The sequence below is a fragment of the Acartia tonsa genome, chromosome 7 (genome assembly GCF_053477335.1).
Source record: "Acartia tonsa isolate MP-2025a chromosome 7, ASM5347733v1, whole genome shotgun sequence".
NCBI classification, from domain to species: Eukaryota; Metazoa; Arthropoda; class Copepoda; order Calanoida; family Acartiidae; genus Acartia; species Acartia tonsa.
Window position 1 is genome coordinate 17,936,828 of NC_137266.1, and position 26,108 is coordinate 17,962,935.

General features: G+C 29.7%; 1 protein-coding gene across 2 annotated transcripts in view; it reads left to right on the forward strand.

Annotated features, from left to right (window-relative positions):
- Positions 1 to 26,108, forward strand: part of Cda5 (Chitin deacetylase-like 5) — a 166,838-nt gene that overhangs the window by 108,743 nt on the left and 31,987 nt on the right. The window contains exons 9-15 of one of the 2 annotated variants that reach the window (XM_080167747.1): positions 2,533 to 2,692; positions 13,805 to 13,925; positions 16,130 to 16,168; positions 19,458 to 19,547; positions 19,830 to 20,023; positions 24,246 to 24,423; positions 24,898 to 24,982. In XM_080167747.1, the coding sequence (XP_080023873.1) occupies positions 2,533 to 2,692; positions 13,805 to 13,925; positions 16,130 to 16,168; positions 19,458 to 19,547; positions 19,830 to 20,023; positions 24,246 to 24,423; positions 24,898 to 24,982 (867 nt within the window). The remainder of the gene's footprint in view (positions 1 to 2,532; positions 2,693 to 13,804; positions 13,926 to 16,129; positions 16,169 to 19,457; positions 19,548 to 19,829; positions 20,024 to 24,245; positions 24,424 to 24,897; positions 24,983 to 26,108) is intronic. The other variant, XM_080167748.1, reaches the window with a different exon arrangement.

A 26,108-nucleotide genomic window follows, 5' to 3' on the forward strand; every position in this document is an offset into this window, starting at 1 on the left:
CCTTTAGTTTATAAATTACTGTTAAAAAAAATACACTGGTATCCAATGTTTTTTTTTCACAATCTCCTTGTTTAGCTTTAAAACTTTGAGTATTTTAATAAATCTTGACTAAACAGAATTCAGACCTTTTAATCACAACAGATAATTTTGTTAATAATCATTTAAAATGTACATATATTTATCGTCCAAATTGTCTTATCTCTTAAGATCTCTGACAAAAACTAGAATAAAAAATTCCCTTTATAAAAATTGTGAAATAAAAATGTCAAATAAAATGCATTGACAGGGGATGAAAGGTAAGCTAAGCATCTTAGAACACATCTTGTATGTGTATTTTTTTCAAGTTTAAGACCCGTGTATAAGTATATATATGTTGACTGGAATTCGCTGACAATTCAATGACATCTTCCCGATGCACATTAGCCTGGTCAAAAATTGAAAAAATGCTAAAAATAAGAAAGTTCTCAAAATAAAAAAAAACATATCAAATAATTCAATTCAATAATTGTATTTGTAAATTTCATAGCACTATTTAAAAAAAAAACATGCTATAATTCTCTTAAAGGTTTTGCATTTTGGATAAGGCTATGACAAGTACTTGGATACCAAGTTACACCTCAAATATCTTTTGCAAAATTCATGTAAGATTAAAAATACTAAGATTCTGCTATTTTTTTCAAGTACAGAAAGCTTGCTTTTAATGAATTAGTTTGTGCATGTGTTGTATTAGTAGTGTAGGTACTCGTAAATTATTACATATGTCAGTAGTCCATTTGCGATCTACATTAATGAACAAGAAGCAAATTTATTACCGCATAAATATGTTTAGACTAGCTTATTTTTTAACTTGTTGAAGCAGCGCCACTTGCGGACAAGTTGTCCTTGTTTTTTTGGGTTGAGATACTTAACATACTTTGATTTTTTATACCACATAAACCACGCCTTGCGTCAGCTTATGGGATATGCAAGAAAAATTCGCAAATATGTATGTATAGGATTTGCAATAGGGTTTGATGTACACTGTGTCATTCTTTGCATTCCCACACTGGGACAGAATTGTGCAAAAATTAAAAATTAAATTTCAGTTACTATGAGCCTTCGAAGGTTAACATATATCAATAGTTTTGCTTGTGTAATGTAAATTATAATAAAGTATAATTTAAATGTGCTACCTTTGTCTGTAAGTCCTTAATGTGCATGACAGTGAGTTGTGTTTGTTTATGCCAAGGCTTCCTCTTCTCTTGCTATTAATATCACATGTCTTACATAGCAGCAGTAGAAGTATTTAACGTCTCTAATATGGCATGCTGTGGTTCAAACTCGAACTCGACAACCCCCGACAGCAACCCAAGAAGGTACCATTATCCTTTGCTACACAAATATTTAGTTTTGCACTTAAAAGAAAGTTGTAGACCAGTGTACACGACAGTTATGAGTGATGTGTCTAAATGCGATCTTCAGATTAAGATCATCAGTTGAAATAAAACAACCCAGTCATGATTACACAAAATTCTTACATTTTTTAAAAAGAGGATTCTTATATCTCCGCTTATCTTTTTTTAATCTTTCCTTTCCTGTAACAGTCAGGGAGGGAGGGGTCATTGGAATGTAAATTACTCTAGTACCCAAACTTTTATAATCTCGTTATCTAAAACTTTGAGTACTTTCAAAGAATTTGTTGGTTTGAAAATAGAAGTGTACATATTGTTCAACTACTGGATGGGTAATTTTTAACCTCCATTGTCTTATCCCCTAAGATCCCTGTTAACATTAGATTTATTAATACTAGAGTATCATAACAAATCAAACTTTATTAATTTAGAATTAGACTTTGAAGAAAATAGCAGTCCGTCTAATTTTTGTACAAATCGTTATATTATTTGTTAAATGTTGCATCAGATTTCTAAATACTATACTCGCAGCTGGCTAAAAAAAACAATCCACATCTTTTACACCATCTCCTCCCCTCCTACTGGATGAACGAACAGACCAATAAATGACGTTAAATTTTGCCCTGTTAATATACTATATTTCCAATATTTTACTTTTGTTTACCTTTATAAGATTTTATTAAAAATTCTATGTATATATTTAAGGTTCTTAACCCCTTGCTTTAAATTAAATATATGTCATATGGTTTTCATCATATGATAGTTCATATAAAGACTTTTATCTAGCTTGAGTATCAACAGACTTTCAAAAGATGGGAAGATGCTTAATATCTTAACTTTTTCTAGATTTTTGTTATCTAACACAAAGGATGTTTATTGATCTATTTGAGGGATATGTCAACAGGAAATAAATCAATCCTAAATTCGAAATTCTGCCTAGTATAGCTTAGATTATTTGGAGAAAGATAGATAATAATAATAATAAGATAACCGTTCTAAACGGTAAAAACCGAAGCCACGGCGATACAATTAATTTAAATCTTCCTGTTTTTTTTTAATTTTGAGCAGCTTCGCTTTTTAATTTTATTCGATGTATCTTTGAGATTTAAGATAACATGAGTATCAATTTCTTATTTTTTAGGATTCTGAGCCATTAGACAGTTTCTACTACACTAACTGGGAGGACACAATCTATGATCAGTTTGACGATTATGGAGAGAGATTACCAGTGGAGGGAACAACTACCGCTGAAGATGGCTCTGCTAAGGAGAAAGGGACTGGCACTACTAAACCTGTTCAAGGTAAGGATACAAATATTTAGTACATTTCCCCTAATTTTAATATTCCAAGGGAGGAAGGGGACCTTGGAATCTAAGTTATGCTTTCTTTATTAACTAGTGGCTAGGGGCCCTTAAGGTTAGATGGGGAAAATAACCCGCCCTATCTATTTTCAATTTTAATTTTAAGTAAAAAAATTAAGATGGGGTGCAATTTTTTCTTGGGGAAATTTATTTTGGGAGGTTGGAGATAATCTCCCAAAAATATATATAAACCTTCCCATTTCCTATAAGAAGCCTCACTGTAAATATGAACTATTTCGGTTCATCGGTTAGCGAGATCCTTCGCTACAGACAAAAAAGGCTTTGAACTTTATAAAATAGGATTTATATAAGTTAAAACAACTTCACTTTAACGAATGTAACATATACTGTTGAAGGGAAAATGTTTTTAATCAGAAGATCTTTTTTATTTTCAAAATGAAACAATTCTTTAACGTCTTCTTGGTTCAAAAACAACTAAACATATTTTTTAAATCCTTAGCATCAAACAAAGAAACTGTTTGATGTTTTTATTTTTATCTAGCATATTATTTAAGGGGTTGAACTGGATTCCTAAAAAGGGTAAAATCAATTAAGAACTTTGCAATGTTACAGTTGGTTAAACTAAAAATTCTACTTTGTAATCACTTTATTTCTTATTTCTTTTGTTTGAAAGCAAAATATGCAATAATTGATATTCTCTGTTGATTGCTTTAATGTTGAGAGATGTAAAGATAGTTTAGAAAATGTATTGCTCATGATTTTACAATTTTAATAGAATTGTCATCTATTAAAACTGTACAGATATCATGCATATGCATACCTATATTATCCTTATACATATAAAAGTAACAGGATCTCTGCCTGTCACTTTGTTTGTCTTCAGCAAAGGGTCTCGCTTACCGCTGAACTATTATGGATCTCTTTTACGTTGAAGTTTCTTAAAGTTCCAGTGAGGATTTATAACTATTTTGGGGAAAAATACTTAAATCTCTCAGTACTAACCATCCCTTGTAAAAATAAAACATCATCCCCAAAAAATATTATTCTTACTTTTTTTAATTAAACTAAAATTAAAAGTGGATAGTCGACCCATCCAACACTTTCCTCCAATTCTCCTAGAAGTCAATAGCTGGCTATAATAAGTAGAAAACAAATAAAAATACTATTACTAGAAATTCCAGAGTTTTTCCTATTTTTCCTCCTAATTCATAATTTTTAATTTAATAAAAAAAAGTCTCTAAAAGTCGTAAGGTTTAGTCTTATTTTGCGTTTCCTTTGTTTAGAAACCTAAAAAATGTATTCCCAGAATCATTATTTTAAAAAGTATGTAAATGAGTGTGAATTAGATGAAATATTAAGCAGAGGACTCCACAAAGAGTCACACAGCGGCAACTCCCAACTAATAAATATAAAAAATCTAGATTCCCAATCATTTAAACGACCAATAATGTAGAAAGTATTAAAATGATGTTATTTGTAAAAAAGTGTTCAAAGTTTGGTATGAAAGGGCAGTTACTTTAAAAGTTATTTATAACATAAGTCAGCTTTGTACAGATAAAATCTTTATGAAAAAAAACATTAGACGGATTACTGTGTCATATTAAACATCTAGGGTAATAAATTTATTTCCTAGATTTAGTAGTTCCTACACAAGGACTCTGGTAGGAAATAGACAACTTATTCATACGTACTGTACTAGATCAATCATTACTTGGACTAATTTAACCAAATTAGGTTTTTTTTAGGTTTTTGATATTTCATACAACCCCCTTAAGTTATTCATTACAGTAAAATACAATTTTAAAATTTATTTACTGTGTAAATATGCATAAATATGACGTTTTTACTGACAATTATATTGATTTTTACTCAAAGCATATATCTTGTAGACAATAAAATGATTATAACTTTCGTTCTATTTAAGATAAATTGATGAAATAAAAAGTACATTCAATTTTATTAGGCTGAAAAGTCACTTATTGATATTAAGAAATAATAAACCCCTTTGAGTGGGGGAGGGGGGGGGGGCGTTGAGTATCGAAATAAGAAACTAATGTAAATTTCTTTTCTACGGTCGGTTTTAATGATTCATATAGCAGCCAAACTGTTTTAGGCAATACCCATTTGTCTGTCTGTCCCTCTGTCTGTCTGTCCTTTTGTCTGTCTGTCCCACCACTTGTCTGTCTATCTGTTTAACTGCCTCTCTTTTGGATTTCAATGAATCATCTAGCATAGCCTAATTGTAATTTGTTAATGCCTCAAAGACTCTTTGTTACTATTTACCTGTCCCTCTGTCTGTCCCTCTGTCTGTCTGATCATTCACAGGTTCTCTATTGGATTTTATCTAATTAATTGTCTATTTTAGTAAAATTTTGATAATTCTTCTTGCCCGTCTGTCTGTCTATCTACTGAGTTTCTACCCTTGGTCTAACAGACTTATTCACTTAATTTATAAAAAATTAGATTTAACTAATAATATGGTGGTATCTTGTACCAAGAGATACACAAATAACCTTGTGTTGAAAAAAAACAAATAAAAAATGATTCAATTTCTTCTAAAAAAAAAAGTGTAATACATGTTACTTTATTCTCTTTGTACATCAAAAATATGTTTCAAATTTATAATATCAGGTTATATTCCATTAATTTATTAACAACTAAATTTTTTGACACCCCACTTATGACTTTTAACAGCCCCCTTTAACTAAAATCAAGGGTGATTTTATTAAGATTTTACCAAACCTACTTTACATAAGAAATTTATTACATTTTAAAATTTTTTTTTATAAAAAGAGGATTGGGATATATCTCCCTCCCAACATTAACTTTAAAAACTATTGTAAAATATATTAAAAGTTATAAACATATATCTATCAAGATCATTAAAGGAATTAACTCAAGTTTGAGGGGGGGGGGGGGGGGGCTTAATGCAACCATCTCGTAATCAATGCACAAATTGCACTTAGAATTCGAATTTTGTTACAAAACTTGGCATGAGTAATCCTTGGTACATCTATTTTCCCAAAATGGAACAAAAAGTTGCAAAAGCAAAAAGATTGGGACAAAACTGAAATAATCTTATTAATGAAAATATATTGAAAAATATTAGATTTTTCCTCTAACTTTATGTCTCTACTGCATAGAAATTAAATTCATGTTTATCTAATATTGTTTACATTTCACCACTGTCAATGTACTTTATGACGCAACTTGTATAATCACTCGATTACGAAATGTAAACGTAACTTGCGTATAACTCAACAATTATTAAAATAATTTATGATAATAATTGAGATTACTTAAATACTTAAAAATATATAATTGGATATAAACATCTTTTACTCTCAGACCTTGAAAGAATTAAAATTCAGCTGCTAATGATTTTTTGTAAACAAATTCATGCGCAACCCTAATACAAATGCCGTGATCATTATTTCTTAACCAAATATTTTTAAAGTCATTTTTTTATTAAATGCATGTTTAAATGAATTTTTATTTAAAGTTTTGCTCATACTATAAGGTTTTAATCCATTGTGAATAGGACAAATATGGCTGGACGATTGGCTGTATGGCTTTTAGTATACTATTAAAAAAGGCATTTATTTTTCATATCATTTCTCGATAATATATGAAATCATGTGATTTTACTACAAGCCTTGTAGCCATTTAGGGCTTTCAAAAAATCCAATTTTATTTCAGGCTAGCCAGGCAGAATCTTCTACCTGGATTCTATTCTATACTTTATCTTCTTTGCTCAACACCCCTTAAAACCTATCCCTAATGGATGATTCCTACGTAATTATTGCTGGATTTGCCCTGAAAATAGCCCAAAACTGGCTAAACAGCTGAGCAAACAGCCCTTAGCCATTACTTTTCCAAATTTTTGTTCCATTTTGGGAAAAAAGATCTACCAAGGATTACTCATGCCAAGTTTTGTAATGAAATTCGAATTTTTGGTGCCATTAGTGCATTGATTACATGATGGTTGCCTTAACCCCCCCCCCCCTTAAGCTTAACTTTTTTTTAATTTTGAAAAACAGACCTACTAAGGATTACACATGCCAATTTTCATAACAAAATTTGGATTAATTGATTATGGGATGGTTGCATTAACTCCCCCCCCCCCCCTACATATGTATGAGAGTTTCCTCATGTCTCAATTTACTAATTAAAAGTTGTACAGTATAGTTGTACAGAATATTGCAAGATTTTTTTAGTAAAGTCTGGTAATTAATTTACCTAAAAATAGATAGCATAGAATTATCTGAATCAGTGACTTGCTTAAATACACCCTCCTTAAACACCCCCAACCCCACTTTATTTTAAGGGGTGTAAATTTATTTCCTTTATACCCCCTTGGAATTTATAGAGGGGTGTATCTGAGGGTGTAGGCTCTTGTCAAGAGGGTGGACATGGGTGGACACCTAGGGAGGTGTATCCATCCCCCTTAATTTTACAAGGTAGGTGTAAACAACCCCTATACCAACCTTTTGCACGCCTTTGATCTTAACTATACTTTTAAAGTACATAAAGTTGTAAATTCAGTAACTATTCTACAAAAATTATCTTCCTAAATTGATGTATGATTTTCAGGGTAATCTCCGGTGGACTAAACATTAAAATTTTATGGAAAAAAAGATATCTTTGGAACATGCATGTCTTGAAATTATCCCCCCTTTGTACCCAATACGCATTATTAATTCTAAGTGCGTCAATTTTGCGTTTAAAGATACCCTTAGTTTAAGCATTAATTTCTCCAAAAAATGATGAAAAAAGATAAATTTTTTTTTGATAAAATGATAAAAGTATATGTAAAATGAAATAACCAGCAAAAAAAATTACAAAATTACGTTAAATAGAACAAAAATTAGAGCGTTTTGTATGCCTTATAAAATGCGTATTTCTCATGAAAATTGTAACAATTTAGTGTGTTGAGTAAAATATTTACAAACTTCCCGCTTTTATAAGTAGCTAGAGCCTTTGTGCCTACAGGGATAATTGGAAAGTGTCAATTACCATAAGCAACTTCAAATAATTGATTCCAAAAAACGTAAAACGAATAGTTAAAAAATTCTTACCAATCAAATTTAATAGATTTAAAGAAACTAAAAATCAACTTTAAAGTGTACTTAACCCTCAATTACTGAGTTCCAATAGTCCTATTTTCTGTTTCAAGTCACACCTACATATTAACCAAAAATTAACTTCTTTGTCCTCCCTCCCTACTCATTTACAATTACAAGATGCTTTAGCAGGGGTAAAGGTATAAGTAATGCAACATTAATATTTTTTATATTGTATCAATTTTCAATTTTAAGGGTTTATCTTATCTGCATTGCTCTGATAAAAACAAGGTTGTGTCTGAAATAATATCAAAATGCTATCTTAAAATTAACTTTTTGACGATGATTATGTGGACTATTTGGATTTTTACTTGGATCTTATTTATCATTATTACTCTAATAAAGTAAAACTTGTTGCTGACAAAAATTAATCCACCCCTCCTAATGGATGAACGGACTGACCAATAAGTAATGTCCATTTTAGAAACCTATATTGACGTAAATTTTTTCCCTGCCATAATAACCACATATAGTGTACATTATAAATATATATTTCAACCCTTTTCTCTATTTTAATTATTTAGTTTTAAAAGTCCCATATGACAATTACCTTTTCCTGTATTTGAAAAAGAAAATGATAAATTTTTTATCTTAATGATAAAAATGAATGGGCTGAACATAAAGAAACCATTTTATTACACAATTTTTTTTCTTGTGAAATTAGCACCAAATATGAATAATTTTACTGTGAAATTTTATGCTTGAATGTTGCATGTAAAATAAATGTAAAAATTTATTTTAATCCTGCAATTCATTGTGCTAAAGATCCACCCTAAAGTTAATTAAAGAAAGAAGAAAAGAAATTATCACAAGAACACTAACCTTAAAATTAGATTTTTTATAATTTGGCCTGCTTATTTAAACTAAACTTAATTATAAATTCTCAAGTTAGAATCTTTCAAAGGAATATTTTTAATAAATATTATCAATAAAAAAAGATATTTGAAATTTTTTTTTCAGTATGGCTTCGAAACCGATTAATATCCGGGGGATTAGAACTGGTTCTAAGCCATAATGAAAAATCTTGTGTCGTATCGTATTGTATCCTGTTTTCTGCGAATATAAAAATGTACAATTATTGAAAAATTAAAACTAGTTTTAAAAAATCCTGATACATTTTTAAGGAAATATAAAACAATGATTCTCCATACCAAAATTGCAGAAGCGTATGTAAAGGGGAATTGCAGATAATGGAACCTGCTTAGAATCAATTATTATATTTGTATGAAGGTCTAGAGCTAAGGTTTGGCCTGTACAAGATCATTTTATATAAGGGTTGGTCAGTAACTTATTTTTCCTAGGTTTTTATGGGATTTATCTCCCCTCTTATAATTTAATATTTCCAAATTTAAATTGAGGTTTTATATTATCACTCAAAAAACTGTATTTTTATTATGTCAGCATAAGAATGTAATTAAAATGTGTTTAGACTTTCGATATATTGGAATTATGTAAACCTTGGCCACTTTTGATAAATGCCATACAGTCGAAATAGAACCTAAACTTGATTTTAGATTGATTTAGTTAAAGCTACCCATTTTCTAAGATTTTTTTCTTTCCCATATTATCATTCGAATTTATATATCCTAAATTATAAAGTAATAAGGTTATTTTGTCTAAAGCTAAAGATCTCAAAAAATTGGTTAAATTTTCAGGGAAGCTTTATACATATCTGATGATGGATTTATGCTATTTTTCTGATCTCCCCGTCATCCTCTAGAGGCTAGGGGCGAAATAGCTAGTTGTGAATATACCAATAAAATTTAAACTTTTTAGTATAAAAATCGTGTTAGTACCCATGTAAGCTGATAGTCCTATTTTGTAAAAAGGAAGAAGTCTATGATTGAGCTCCAAGTATATGTGTATGTGGGGATGGGTTTAGAATACCAAATTTTTGAGGATTTTTAAATTTTCACGTGTGGTTTGTACCAACTTATCAAGACTAAACAAATAAAAGAAAATAAATTTTATCTTATTGTACATACAATGAGATTATTGGTTATTGGTTGATTCGGACAGTGCTAGTTTGAACAAACCAATCAACCAATCAAGATAAACCTACCCAAATTTTAAAAAAGTCAATATTTGAAAATCTTGGGTATTATCAAGTATAATGCTTCTTCCCTTCCTACAAAACACTATTTTTAATGTTTTCCTCCTGTAATGAAAAATACTTTCTTTGGATAATTTAACTTTCTTTGTTGATTTTAAAAGTATTATATTATGATTAAAAAGGAGGAAAAATTATTAGAATTATATCATCATTTAATATTATGACCTTCTTTTGAAAAATATTTTATTGCTTGATTTTGTTTTGCTGTAATAAACCTCAACCATAACAGTAGACCTTTTGATCCTTCTTCAATATCAGGTGCATACACACTCATACACATCAGGGATATTAAGGGATAAGACATTGGACTAGAAATTTATATACATTCCCAAAAAATGATCTTTTTCTAGATAATAATTGTGAAAAGTTTGGACAAAATAAAAATTCAACTAAAATACCAAATTTTTAATTCATTAAATAAGATGAATACTTTTGGAGCCAGTATATTTTACATTCAAATGTTCCCTTCCTCTCTGCACACACATATATACAGGGTACCTACACAAAACTATTAAATCAATCAATATACAGGGTCTTTATTGCAATGTATCTCCTAGTTATAGCTAAGAAAAAAGATAAAATTGATTGTTTTTTTATGTTCACTAATGTTTCTAATAGAAAACAATGTGTTGAAATAATTAAACAAACTATTATGCCTTAGAATTTTTAATGGGTACTAAATATACTGAAGGAAATATATATAATTACAGTTTTTTTTGTTTTTAAGAGATAATATAAGAATAAAACTATGTAAATACCATTATGCCGTATTAAAAGTGTCTTTTTTATCTTGTATAATAAGCATCTTTAAATTATATTTTGAAACGGCATGTTAAAGTAAACAGGGACAAGAAGTATGTTAAATAGAACATTTGATGAGTATTGTTATCCCAGACAACCATTTTAAATACTTCTTTTCAAATCATGTTTCCTTCCCCATCCCCTCCCCATAACTACCTCTCTTCACATAGAGTTTATCTAGTTGAAGCAAAATAAAAATCATTAGAAAAATTTTGTAAAAATAATCCGCACTTTCCAGTTTTACACGATTTTTTAACGCAACAGTTTGTAGCTACATAAAATATGAATCATTATTCAAATTAAAAACTATTTGACTTGGAATATTATCTTTACTTTCTTCAATTTAAAACTATTAACAAATATATCCGTATAAAAAGTAATAAGATGTTTGCCTGTCCTTCTAAGTGAAGCAAAACATGTTACTAAACCTTTATGACTTTCCTTAAGGGTAAAACTTCTTGTAAGACCAGGGAAGGTTTATAGCTATTTTTGGTGGATGGTATCTCGACCCTCAAAAAATCACCCCTAGAAAAAATACCATCCCTTCCCTAGTTAAAAATAATTAAAATGGTACTAAACTCTTATACTTATTTTCAAAATTTTATAAATGTTTCTAAAATACATTTTTTTAATTTGCTAAAACAAAATATTTTCTGTATTGTTTTGAAACCTATTGATATCTTTTTTTCTGTCTGAGGTAGAGAGTGAGAGAGAGAAGAAGAGAAAGGGTAAGAGAGAGATAGAGAGAGAGAGAATGTATAAATTTATAAAAGATATTGAAACCTTTTGTTTTCTTATTCGTCATCCTATCATTCTGTCAAAAATAATTCTTACATTCATACATATTAAAATAACAAAACAGTTAAACGTTTTTAACATTTTTTTTTGAATATTTATTTTCAAATTCCTTAAAGTTGGGTTTGATGTAATTTTTATGTTTTTACTAATATATGACGTCATGAATGATTTCTGAGCTCTTATCTTAGTAGGTAGGTAAAGAGAAAGACAGACAATAATAGACAGAAAGAAAAATAGAAAGATAGAAAGAAATAAACACAGAAAGGCAGCCATATGCCAGACAGAAAGACAACACATAGATAAAAAGTATAGGTTGACAGAAAAAATGAAAAATATAAATAACATAACTGAAAGCTTATATATCCACAAACAAAAAACTGTAGTATGCTTTTTAATTAATATTCTTAAGATTTAAGTTCTTTCCTAATTTTGAACAATGGATGGCTGTTTAGCAATTCTTGTCACGTGCAAGGGGATGTTAACTAAGGTTAAAGTAGGATGTTTCTACTATAGGCTTTATTCTTTATGTATCAGTTTTAATACAGGGATGGAGGGAAGGAGGTTTTATCATAAATTTTGTCTAAATGCTCTTTCAGTTGGTAAAAGTATTTAAATCTATATCTTTAAGTCCTTATTTTGCTAAACAGTTTTCAAGTATAAGAGTTTACAAAGGAGAGACATAAAATAAAGCAACAAATATACAGGGTGTTTTTTTTTATTGAGTTAGAAGTATTGCTTAATTTAACCCACTTGCCATTGACAGAAATTAATAATCTATATCTTAATTTCTTCATTGATGTGGGACATTTTGTATGAGAAAAAAATATTTGGCGATTTTCAACAAATTCTGCCTTAAAAACCGGTTTTTTCAAAGTACCTATTTTTGGAAGATTTTTGGATCATGACTAATTTAAAGAGTGTGCAAAAATGGGTACATTTTTAAAAATCAAATTGCGCGGCTTGTGTTAATAGTAGAAAAATGTTATGCATATCGTTAGAATCGTCATAAACTCTAGTTTTTAGGTTTTTAAGAACTATTCCAGTGCTACGTATAGTTTAGGGTCGCTACGTGGTAAAATGTTCCAACTTACTTCAAATTTTTAACATTTCTCACATTTTCCAATGTATCTTCTATACTACAAATAGCATGAATATGACACATATATTTCCCAAAACTAGAGTTTATGACAATTCTAACGGTATGCATAACATTTTTCTACTATTAAATCAAGCCGCGCAATTTGATTTTTAAAAATGTACTCATTTTTGCACACTCTTTAAATTAGTCATGATCCAAAAATCTTCCAAAAATAGGTACTTTGGAAAAACCGGTTTTTAAGGCAGAATTTGTTGAAAATCGCCAAATATTTTTTTCTCATACAAAATGTCCCACATCAATAAAGAAATTAAGATATAGATTATTAATTTCTGTCAATGGCAAGTGGGTTAAAATAAGCAATACTTTTAACTCAATAAAAAAAAACACCCTGTATATATTATTTGATGTGTTAGATAATTTGTAATTTTGAGCTGCTATTATACTATCAAAGTAATATAATTTTCAAGTTAATTATTAAAAAAGCATTACTTGGTAGTATTTTAGCAATTATACGTAAACTATCGACGTAAATATCAGGCAAATGGCACCATGTTCATGTTCATTTAAACTATCATTGTCAATTTTTTGGTGGTCAATTTTTCGGTGTTAACATGTAGGTATTAACAATTAACGGAATTTAACCACAAACATTTTGTTAATTGTTAATTTAGTATTAGATAACTTATTGCATATTTTGTGTTTCTTCATGGTAATATTTTAGCTAAAGCAGTTAGCATATTATTCAATTAAGTACAATAGCGGCTGTGCAACCCAGCATCTAAGAGTTCTGCATATAAAGGGGTTAGGAAAGCTAAATATAGCTTAAAACAATTTAAATCTAAATCTAAAAACTAAATAGCCTTAAACCATCCCGAAACTTATGTGACGTGTTCATTCTTTATTAATGTAGCAGCTCTATGATTAGTGTATGTATAAAAGATGTTGGTCAGTAAGTCAGCAAATAAATTATTTGGATTTATAACCGCCAATACATAAACTAATATTCGTATTGAATTTACTGCCTTTTACATTTGCTTGCTTATACCTAACATTTAAAATCTTCAACATACTTTTATTTAGCATTGCTGCTTTAATTATGGATATAATTTTCCTGGCTTTGAATTTATGATATGATCTTATTATTTATTGTTTTTTAGGTTCTGTATGGATCGACCATGAAATACCCCAACGCCCAAGCAAGCCCAATAAAGACGGTCCTAAAGTTGAAGATCCTCTGACAACTTGTAATAGAGAGAAATGCAAACTGCCTGCTTGTAGGTAAGTATTACAAAAACGTACGGACAAAACAAGTTATTAAGTAGGTGCACTTTAAGAAAACGATACCGTTTTGTCCGGCGTTAAGTTTACAATTTTCTTTCGATTTATAGATTGAAATTAATTGGTGAAAACATTTAGATACTTAATCTTTGTGCCAACCAATCAAGATTAAACTATAGTACCCAAATTGAATTAGTTAATAGGATTTTAAAATTTTGGATACCAGTATTAATTTATATTCCAATGACCCATCTCTTTGAACCTAAAACCTAAAAGACTTTTTAAGTTAGTTTCATGATAACCAGGGAGTGATTGTTCATTGTACTGCAAATTATACTATTACTAAAAGAGTTTTTAAACTTGTCGCCATTAAAACTTTGGGTACTTTTTTAAAATCCTAATTGATTAACACAAACATTCAATGTCTAAACTCCAAAAGCAATAATTTTAATCAGATAAAGGGTTAATTTAATTTGTTTTAAATGGGGGTGAAAATTAAACTAGGACACAAAAAGGTTCGTAACTCATGGACTAATACTATTTGTTGTATTTTTCCTACCAACTTAATTTTTTTTCTATAAATTATCCTTAACTATATCATTAAGAAGGTGAAATGTCATGAGTGATAAATTAACATTTAATTGCGCTTCAAAACTTCCAATAATTATCCTTTATACGCTGTGTAAATGTCCTTTAAAATCTCCATTAGTTTGATTGTGATTGTCTGTTTCCTGATTCTAATCAAATTTCCTTTCATAATATATAGTTCAGTGTGGTGCATAAGTAGACTTGTTGCAGGACATTAAAATTTCGTCATGTTTTTCTTTACAATAGCGAGAGCCCTCTTATTTTTCACTGAATTGAAAATAAAGGGGGGAGGGGATTAGTTTAATCAATGTGCTTATTGTTACCATAGTCTAAAATAGGTTAGGTGGGTTAGCCCAGCAGTGCTATGACCCCCCTTAGGGGTTAAGCAAATTTATAGAAAACTAGCCCACCCACCCTTCTTTTAATTTATTTTAAAAAATAAGGGGGTTGGGGGCTCAGTTCTCGATAGGTACTTTGAAAGAAAGCAATGAAAAATCCAAACCAATTTTTAAAAATCTTCTATTTTTTTCTTGCATTGTAATCGATTCTTGTAAACGATATATTTTTTAAAAATGTAAAAAGATAAGGAATGACATACAGTAAGTCTAACGATACACCTCACTATATAAATGGAAACATCATCTTTGTAAATGCCAGTATATGATTTATCAGAAATCACTTCAAGTGTTTTATGAAGGGAGGGGAAATTGAAACACTGGTATCCAAAGTTTTATGTAAAAATTCATCTTATTCGTTGGCTTAAAACTTTGATTACATGGAATTTTAATTTGTAGATTTTCCAATCTTTTCAACCAATAATTTTATTTTACAGAAGAGCTAATTTTGCTTTTCATCATGCACATCAATTTAACGTTCATTGTCTCTTCTCCACAACACATATAAAACTTGCTTTATTCATTAAAAGTGCTTCTTATATACTATTGTGAATGTACATAGGGATATATATTACATCTATAGGTTTAGCGGTTATAGGCATCTTATATGACTTACTACAATCAGTATATTAAATGAAAAACATACATTTTTCGTTATAAATTTGTACGAAGTGTGATGTTTCAGCGAGGCATATTTTTGAGGGTTTTTTGACATGGTGACTAAATAAGCATTCACAAAAAAATCATCCTTTATTTTGTTTTGTGGACTTTTTTTCAGCGCTCCTCTCTTCCCCCCCCCCCCACCCACTCTTAAAAAAAACCCTTTTCTTTCCATATTTCTTTGAATCCTTATCCCTATATATATTTTTTCTTTGGGAGAAGGGGGCTATGGTGATTCATAGTCGGTATGAGGGAATTTACCGATAAACTTGTCGTATTAGTGAAATATGTGTAAAATACAAATTACTTTACAAACAGAATTATTACATCCTTAATTAGCTATTAAAAATATATTTTTGTGATTTACTTTTTCTGTATTTTATTTATAGGTTTTTTTTAAGGGTGTGGGGGGGGGTGTGGTAATTTTAATGTGATGCAAAAATAAAAACATAGGTCTAATCTGTTCAAGAGCTACACTTAATCTATTAAAAGTAAAACAGTCTAGCCATTCATGAGATTTCAATGAATAGATAGACACTATATTAATATTGTTTATTTTAGGTGTGGAGGAACGGATATACCCAGAAACTTATCAGCCAGGCAATTATTTCAACATCAATTTTTTATTAAAAATTCAAATCAAGAACTTTACATGTTACTATATAATATTGGAAAAGCATTGTAAGTTAAAAGAAAAAATATTTGTGTAAGCTTACTTAAATTAAAGAAAGTTTTTAACAAGAAAGTTAAAAATCAAGCTATCAATTGTCTACAACAGATAAACAGTCTAGTCTCCGTTGGTCTTAATAACATTGGGGACTTTTATTGAATTTTGGTTGGTTGATTCTTAAATTTGAGAGTCTACCAATTGTAATCTTCAGCAGTGGCAATTCTGTATAAGTTGATTGGGGATGTGCAATAATTTATCGGCCATTGTCTTATACCTTAAGTTCCCTATATTGATGCGCAATTTGAAGAATATATCTAAGTTATATATGAATAATTTATGATTTATTTTATTCCATTTTCCTTGTTTTCCTTTCCGAATGTGTATTTGAGAAGCAAAGCGCACAATATTGTTGAGTTAATTTATTCAGATTAAAAGATAACGCGTCTGTAAAAAATGATGTGTACATTTGAAAGTGTGTGGATGTGTAGTGCAGTATTTTCAGAAATTTAAAGGGGTAAGACAATGAACGATAAATTGATGTTTATCCCCCAATGATGACAATTAAAATTACCACTTATGTACAGTAAAATTGTTGGTTGATAAGTCTGGACACTTCTTGTTTAGAGCCAATAAAACAAAATTCAATAAAAGATTTTTGAGCTAACCAATAAGATAACTCTTTGAGAACCAGTGTAAAATATCGTATTTTGTATTATCCCTTAAGTTTCCTGACATAATTTAATATATTTATGTGTAAGTGTCTGATTTGAAGGGATAGGTAAATGCTGTCAAAATTAAAGTGCCATACTTTTAGTTTTTATCAGAAAATCTAAAGTCTTTAAAATGGTAATTTTTGTTGCTAAGTCAACTGTTTGACAATAGTACCAACAATATCAATCTATTAAAAATGATTTATATGTATAGTTTTTTTTGTCATTATGCCTTACCATTTATTCTTACTTCATTTGAGTATGTGTGCGTGTGTGTGTGTGTGTGTATGTGTGTGTGTGGATAGAAGATGAATCATTGTACAAAGACATCCATTAAAGTATAACAAGATGGTCTGCTAGTAAAATGCATCCCAACACAACAACCGTATACTTGTAAAATTATTCACCAAAACAAATGAATATTTTTTTTCAACTATCATTTCGTGTGTATGTACATATTTAATAAGTTTGAAAGAATTGCTGTCTGCATTCGCAGATAATTTTTCGGTTTCTGCATAAAAGTAAAACAATAGAGGGAGAAGGGGTTAAATAACTATATATTCCAAACTCGCCCCGACTTTAAATATCAGCCAATATCGTCGGAATATTAACACAGCCCAGTCACCACAAAGAGCAAAAAAAGTAATTTGTTAGCAGTCGAAAAAGGTCTCCAACACTGGATCCAGGTAATTATCAGGATTATATATCTATATTTATACATTTATTATTTCCGTAACCAACAATCCTCTTCTCAGCCGCAGCAAAACCTAACTAAGTCCAAACCGTTAAATCTGAAAATTGTACTCAGGCAACATTACTTCAAATTTTGCGGCTGAAAAACCATGCATGTCACCAGAATATTTTTACTGCTCAAAAAAGGAATTCCGAATTTGTCATGCCAAAAGGTTTAATTTCAGTTTTGTTTTATGGTGAGTGAATCAACGTTTTTGATTCTCCGAAATTTTATGTGTTTTTCAAGGAAGATTTTTTGAGTTTATAGAGATTTATTTTACAAGATATTAAAGAAGTAGAAAAAGACAAATTTAACAGTAAAAATATCTTACAGTCACTGTATGTGCACGTTTTTAATAGATACAAAGCTGAAGATACATTTTGTAAAATGTACATCTATTTATATATCCTTATAAATAGTGCTACAAAAATATGCTACAAAACTATTTATTGTTAATTTTATACACATTTGCCACTTTTCCTTTCCTAGTCTCTCTCTCTCTCTCTCTCTCTCTCTCTCTCTTTCATTCTGCCTACATTATTTTTTTATATTTTTTTCTCCTTTTTATCTTTGTTATTTCATTTTCCCTTCATTTTCTTTGCTATACTACTTCCTTAATCTAAAACTTAACTGTAAAATAGGCCATTTTATAATTTTGTATCACCTCTAGCTGCCCTGGAAACCATTAATGAAGAGCGGAGTTATGAGAAATGATAAATTGGGGAAGATTAATTCTATAACATACACACAAAAAAAGAATACAAAGTTTTAATGGCTGCTTTTATTGATATTCATTTGTTTTATAACGAGTATGTTGGTGTTTAAAAAGGATTCAAAACCCCCTATTTTACTTTTATTATTACATCTAGAGGCTCTGTATTCAAAGATAAAGAAAATAGTCCATTCCGGAAATAATATGAAGCTACTCTAAAATTGAGAAATTTACTCCGTTCAGTAGTTATTGAAATATCAAGCTACTTTTTATAAAAGACTAGTGGCTGAGCCATTAGCATCTAGGGGCTCTGTATTCAAAAGAATGGGAATGAAAGCTAAAAAGAACACAAAAACTCTTTCTAAAGAGAAGCATTTGTTTAAAAAGTGTTTAAACCATTTATTTGTCTAAAGAAATATTTAAAAAACTGACCCCTGTCTATACATTATATTTGTAGTGAACTATATTTCAATCAAGATCACAAAAGGAAATATTTTTGGATAAGAAAAATAAATTTATGGTCATGAGATACCCCTGCAGCGGTTACATTTTAAGCTACACAGCTACTCTAGAATTTGGGTATTTACGAACGTCTTCCTGTTTGTCTTTAAAAAGATCTTACTTAAAAATAAATTATCTAAACTGTCTTATGTTTATTTAGATTATGGATTTTTCATTCTTTTTCCTTGCAAGTTGAACATTTATAAAAGTAACAGATAGGCTATCTGTATGTCTGTCTGAAAGGGCCATGCTAAAATCTTTTCTAAAGTGAAGCTTCTCATAGGTCCAAAATGATTCATAACTACTCCCAATAGAAATCAACTCTTAAAAGAGCTGCTAGTAATATTTATAAATTTTATGTTATTTTAGTTGAATTGTTATGCTACCTATTGATACATTTGTCCAAGGTCATATTCAAAAATGGATTAATTCATAACTTACTGCTATTGTTTAAGATTTGTTATCAAGATTAAATTATTAGCACAATTTCATGCAGCAGGTTTATGGAACTTAATTAACATGTAGACTAATAAAAACGTTGAAATAATTGTCCGATTAAACAGAAACATTCCACAACTTGTGATTTTGACATTTGATGACTCTGTGAATGATTTAAACAGAAGGCTGTATCAAGATATTTTCCATCCATCCAGGTAAAACTATTGACTGATTCCTATATAAAAGTAACAGGATCTGTGTCTGTATGTCTGTGTGTGTACCGAAGGATCTCGCTAACCGCTGGGAAGGTTTAAAACTATTTTGGGGAGAATACATAGGTATACCTATGTATATAAAAAAAATTAGGTGTTTATAATATTTTTAAATTGAAAACCATAATAGAACTTTAATATAGGTTTTAATCTTTGTAAAGGTATTTAATTCCACATAATACTTTTAATTTAAGGTATGATATAATATCTTTTTTTTTGCTCTAGGAAAAATCCCAATGGTTGTCCCATATCTGCAACCTTCTATGTCTCCCACGAGTGGACGGACTATGGCCTTGTGCAGTCGCTCTACTCAGAGGGTCACGAGATAGCGTCCCACTCCATCTCCCACAGTTTTGGCGAGCAGTTCTCCAAGAAGAAGTGGTTGAAAGAGATGGCGGGACAAAGAGAGATTCTTGCTGGTAAGTTGGAAAATAAGGTGCTAAACGAGCACAAAATCTCCCCTTGAAGTAAAAAGGTTTATTATATTATTAATGCATTACCAGTGGCCAGGGGGCTATTGCCAGCAGTGCCTACACCCCCGTTTCCTTTACCCAATGTAACATAACCTAACCTAGCCTTAGTACAAACAAACGATAAGTATTTAGCCGATTTTTTCCTTCTGATGAAAATTTAAGGCAATATTATGAAAATATACGTTTTACAATTTTATTGTTACTTGTGTCAATAAGGTATAAATGTCGGGGAAAAAATGTTTTTTTGTGTGTGAAACATCCTGTATAATTCATCTTTTTCTGTAATGCCAAGAAAGCCTAATATCAACTCGTTTTTAGTCACCGCCATCATACCCCTTAAAATACCCTTTTCATTAGATTTTAGGTAAAAAGTTACCTTGAAATTAAAAAAGTTAAGAGTTATAAATTATGTAAAAGAAATATTCATTATCAACAATATGAAAAAAGTGTTTGGTGATAACTATAACTGATTAAAGAATACTGAATTGACATAGCATTTGTTATTCTATTCACAAATAGAAAAGCAAGTAAAATTGGTTGAATTTATGACCTTATCAAATACACATAAATTTAAAGTATTAATTTCAGTGATTACTTTATTTATAAGGCTTAGCAAGGACAATTGTGACCATAACTCTGTCAAAACTGTGTATTTATTATGGCAATATGAATATGAAGACATAAAGTTATTATGATACAGTTATGTCGATATTATGTCAACTACGACTACTTATTATTAAAGCCATATAGTCGACATAAACTATTTTAAAGACATATTGATTCGACAGAATGATTTGCACTGATTGATTTAAATAGTAAACTTAAAAGCTGTAGAAATTATAGAAAATCTTATGACATATTTAGTAATAGAAATATTAAATGCTCAAAAGTAAAACAATATATACAACCTTATAAACTGAAATTCATATATGTATATGGATTATAGATTCCATTTATTATTTCATAGTATTACAATATTTTCGCTCTATATACTCAAAAGCATAAAATATAAAATCAAAATATTTTATTGAATGGTTATTTTTCTAAATGAAAATATTAGCTGTATGACCTCTTTAAAATGAACTATGACACGGCAGTAATGACATAATATATCAATTTTATTTATATTGATTATCATATACAATTCAAACTTCTGTACTACGGGATAAAGTGAGAGGTTCATGATCTTTTGAGTATGGTTGCTTGTAAATAGTTCTTCCCAGCGAGAAATAGGCTAAATCTTTTCTTTGTCTTTAGCGCAAATTTTTAATGCAATTCGAATTGTTGTCTCATTTTGCACCTTTGTTTTAAGAGGGCTCGGTAGCTGCGCGTCAGCCGCGACTAAGCATCAAATTTTAGCCCGTTTGGGTGCTTTGAAATTTTTTATAAATAGATTGGGATTGGTATATTTCGGTCAGATTTAGACTTCTTGCATAAATGTAAAAGATTTCCCTAAGGCTTATAGCCGGCTGCCAAGCCCTGGTTATTATTCAGACTGGCAAAGTACAAACTATTTTGGTTAGCTTTTTTAGACCTTATTTATGATAAACAGAACCTAACCAACAATACTTCAATCTATTTGTAAACTTTTTATTTCTCATTTTCTCCATGAAACATATCATAAGAATAGGGCTTCATTAGTTCGGAATTTAGGGGCAAAATTCCTAAACATTTCCTACATTTTTACATGTATCATGGCCTGCGTTCATATATCAATGTTATTTCAATTTTTTATATGGTCAGTATTTAATATTGCAAAATGTACATATGAACTTATGGAAACTTATTGTCTGTTTATCTGTTAAATGTTTTTTTTTCTAAATTCCTTCATCTATTTTTTCATCTTTCTTATTATTTCCTGATTTCTCTTACATAATATGAATGTTTATTTGTGTCATTTTTTACAATCCTCACAACTCAATTTAATTATATTTAAGTTTCAATTTTACCTTTCACATTTAATGTGTTTTATATTCTTTTTCTTTTCTTTTCTTATTCCTTTAAAAGGGGCTTCAGGAATCAAATACACTATCCCTCTTTTGGTCAAGATAGTACTCCTGTAGCTCCTAGTGCATATCCTGTAATTTTCTTTTTTGCCTCCAATTTTTAATTAGCTAATAATAATTAAATTCTTAGTCTATATTATTTTACCTGTATGAGATTAAACTTCATAATGTAAACTCTAAATTGTCAATAGATAGCAGCAATTTAGAGTATTGTATGTGCTATCTCCAAAGCTAGGGGGTACCTGGCAGCACCAATTAAACATTATTATCATTAATAAAATTGACGTATTGACTTTGCAGTAATTCATTTTTTCAATTGACTTTTTAATATAGCCCTTTCTCCACTAACCTTTAATCTAATTGTTTATATAATTTATAAAATTATTTAAATAATTTTTAAATTAATCCTCTGGATTTTAAACCTTTGTTAGGTCGATTAAATTTCATTATTTTTCTCCAAATTTTCAAGATAAAATCAACAAAGGCATCTCATCAAAATCATAAATTCTTTTTTTTGCCCCGGGCCCAAGTCAAGATTCATTAAGTAATCAATTTTCTCAGGGATAAGGGATGGGAAACCTGACCGAAAATTAGGTCTCAGCCTCCTTTCTAAAGTGATGGGGCAACTTTTCTTTTTTGCCTATAAAATCAACTCATTTTCGCCAGTTCATTATTGGCTGTAGGCTAATATCCAATAGCCTGAAACTTGCTTTTAGCATTAACCAATTATTAATAACAAACGCGTCCCCCAGTTCATTATTGGCTAAATTAATTCAAGCAAACATAAATTTCTGCTATTAGAAAGACAACAATGGAAAGTTTCTGCTATCAGAAGGACAACAATATATATGACGTTCAATCACATCAACTTATTATTAAATCTACACATTAATAAATGTCCATATAGCAAAACATAAATTGAGAGATCGTTTTTTGAAGACTGAGTAGGATTCAACATTTTATACTTTAGAACAATGTGAAAAACTCATTGTCTTTAGACAATTTAAAAGTTACATTTCATGTGGAATTGATAACCCACCTAAATGATTACAAATACAAAACTAGTTCAATATGTAAATAAAAGTGTACTGTGTTTTGTTAAAAAAAAATTTTCATTAATTTTGGTAAAAATTATTGCACACTTAATTGAACTTTTCTGTTAATATTTAACGTAAAATAAATTTTTTTAAAAATTCTTAATTTATATGTATGCTATGGAACAATTAGTTGATAGAATGTTACCCATGTACTTATTCAAATCTACTTAATTTATTTATTAAAGCTGGGGGGCTAAAGCGGTGTTTATTTCTAAATACAAATTTTGGGGTGAAGTAGATCCCCCCTTAAAATGTTTGAAAATAAATCAGATTTAACCATCTCAAAAAAAACTTTTTTTTTAAATGGGGGGGGGGGGGGTTGGCGAAGTAATAACGGTATTCTACTTAAAGCCACTAACATATTGGTTCTCTGGAAAGTTTTTATTATATTTTAAGATTGGTGAAATCAACTACCTGAATTCTATTCTATACTTTTTTTCTTTGCATTCATATAATAGCTATTTCATCATTGTTCATAGTTTTCAAATCTAACTACTGCGTCATCCCGAAACTAGTTTTTTAGGCCTAGTTGGAAAATAGGCCTGAAATAATATTTTCTTACGTTTCCCATCCCTTATCCCTGAATTTTCTAGATCAATTCTTTTTATTGGTATTCATTTTCTAAAATAACCAGCAAGAAATTATATTTGTGGTTTTTAAGAATTCTTATTCTTTTGTATTATTTGACACATTTTTGTTTTTTTGTTAATTATAAGTTCATTCAACTTATTTGTGAATTATTTAATTGGTTTCTAATTTAAAGAAATATGAATATTTGGTGCTTTCTAAGTGGTTATCAAGTAAAGAGACTCTCCTCTCTTTATTTTAAATAAATTTAAAATAAGTGGGGTCTTCTAGTATCTTTTGGATTACCCATGCGGTGGGCTTTATCTCTCTGGTCCTATACCTCTGGTGACATAACCCTGCAGGGCTAACCTGGACCAATATAGCCTAACCGAACCTGACTAACAGTATAAACACACCTTATATTTAATTTATTTCAAAAATTTACATAATTATTATCTCATAAATCTATAATATATATGTATTTATTTTTATTTTCAGGTTTTGCTGGTGTAAAACTGGAGGACGTTCGTGGTATCCGTGCTCCCTTCCTGGCCATCGGCGGGAACAACATGTTCTCGATGCTGTATGACGCCAACTTCACGTATGACTCGAGTATGCCCATCTACGAGAACAGGCCGCCAACCTTCCCCTACACCATGGACTACAAACTAAGGCAGTAAACGTTTTGTGGATTTTTGATTGTGACACTTTTCTTCCTGATTTTCAAAGATAGATATTTCAAATAAATAGACACAAACATATAAAAATTTATTTGGTTTACCTTCCTTTAAAATTGGCTAATAAAGTTCTTTATTAATGAATAATCTTAGCTAATTTTAAAAGGATTTTACTTACAGAAAATTAGGTGGAAAAGTGTCATTTTTGATTAATTGTTTTTTTGAAACGCAAGGATTTTAGTTTGAAATAATGCTTTTTAGTTTAGTCACATAACTATAATGTAACTAAATAGGCCAAACCCTCTAAAATTATTAAGGCTAGTCTAGGAATTAGTGTTTCCTTAACCTTTCATAGCTATAAATTTTTAAAGGATTTAGTCCAATATCTCAATATTTAGAGTTAACTTTAGTTTCAAATACATATATTCTTATGTTTTGAAAACATAAAAATCTAACACACTTATTCTTTTTAGCCATGAATGTATGATTCCCCCATGCCCCAACAGAGCATACCCTGGAATATGGGAGGTACCTCTTGTTATGTGGAATGATCTAAAGGTAAGAATAGTTAATTTGTAGAAATAGAAAAAGAACAATAAAAGGTAAAAAGAAAAAAAGTAAAGAAAAAAAGCAGACATTATATCCCCATATATAGTGATATAGTGTCTATCTGTCTGTAGTGAAGGATTTTGCTAACCACTTGAAAGTTCAACTTTATAGTGAAGCTTATTATAGGTCCAGGGTAGTTTTTAACCAACCTTCTCAGATAAAGAAACAAGGAAGAATTCAACAGCTATGAGAAAGAAAAACAAAGTATTGGACAAATATAGAGACATTGGATTCAGAAAGGCCTACAGACTTTAAATTTTCTGTAAGATAAAAAGAAATACAGAAGAAAATAAACAGAAAGACCAACACAGGAATAGAGACATATATTTAGATAGAGAATTTGACAGACACACATACAAAATACACAACTTTATTCCTGGCGGAAATGCAATATTGTACGACCCTAAAAATAAAATTTTCCTAGTAAAATACTGGGCATTAGTGCTCTCTAATCCCCTCTTATTTCCACTTGAGAGCAGGAAAAAATCCGCAAATCCTTTCTAATGCATGTGGTCCTTAATATCACCTCTTTTGGCTTTTTATTTTTAGATTTTTATATAAAAATGTGTAATTAATCTATTCCAATGCAAAATTATACTTTTTGCAAGGTTTGGTATCTGATCAATATTGAGGATAATACAAGAAAATTGTCTAAAAAGGGTTGACATAGTTTTTCCCTTCTTTATTCCCTTTATTACCCTTTACATGCTAAATTTTAAGACTTGCAATTTGGTGCAAAATCACAGTGGTTTAAAATTATCTTTGTATGTTTAAAATGTTGAAGTTTAAGAGATCTTAAATGATAAGATGGTGGTCGATATATTGATAAACATTCCTAATTCATATTTTATGTTGTAAAGTTTGAAGATTAGTTTGGAACCAACCAATCAAAATCATAAAACTTTGGGTACCGTTGTGATATAAAGTCCAATGTCCCATCCCTCCATGAAAAATAAAAATAACATAATTAGCACAATATACATATACGTATTTAAGAAGTTATATAGCGAAGTGATATGCCAAAATCATAACACCCACCACCCAATAATACAATTTTGACCAATTTTGGGTCTTT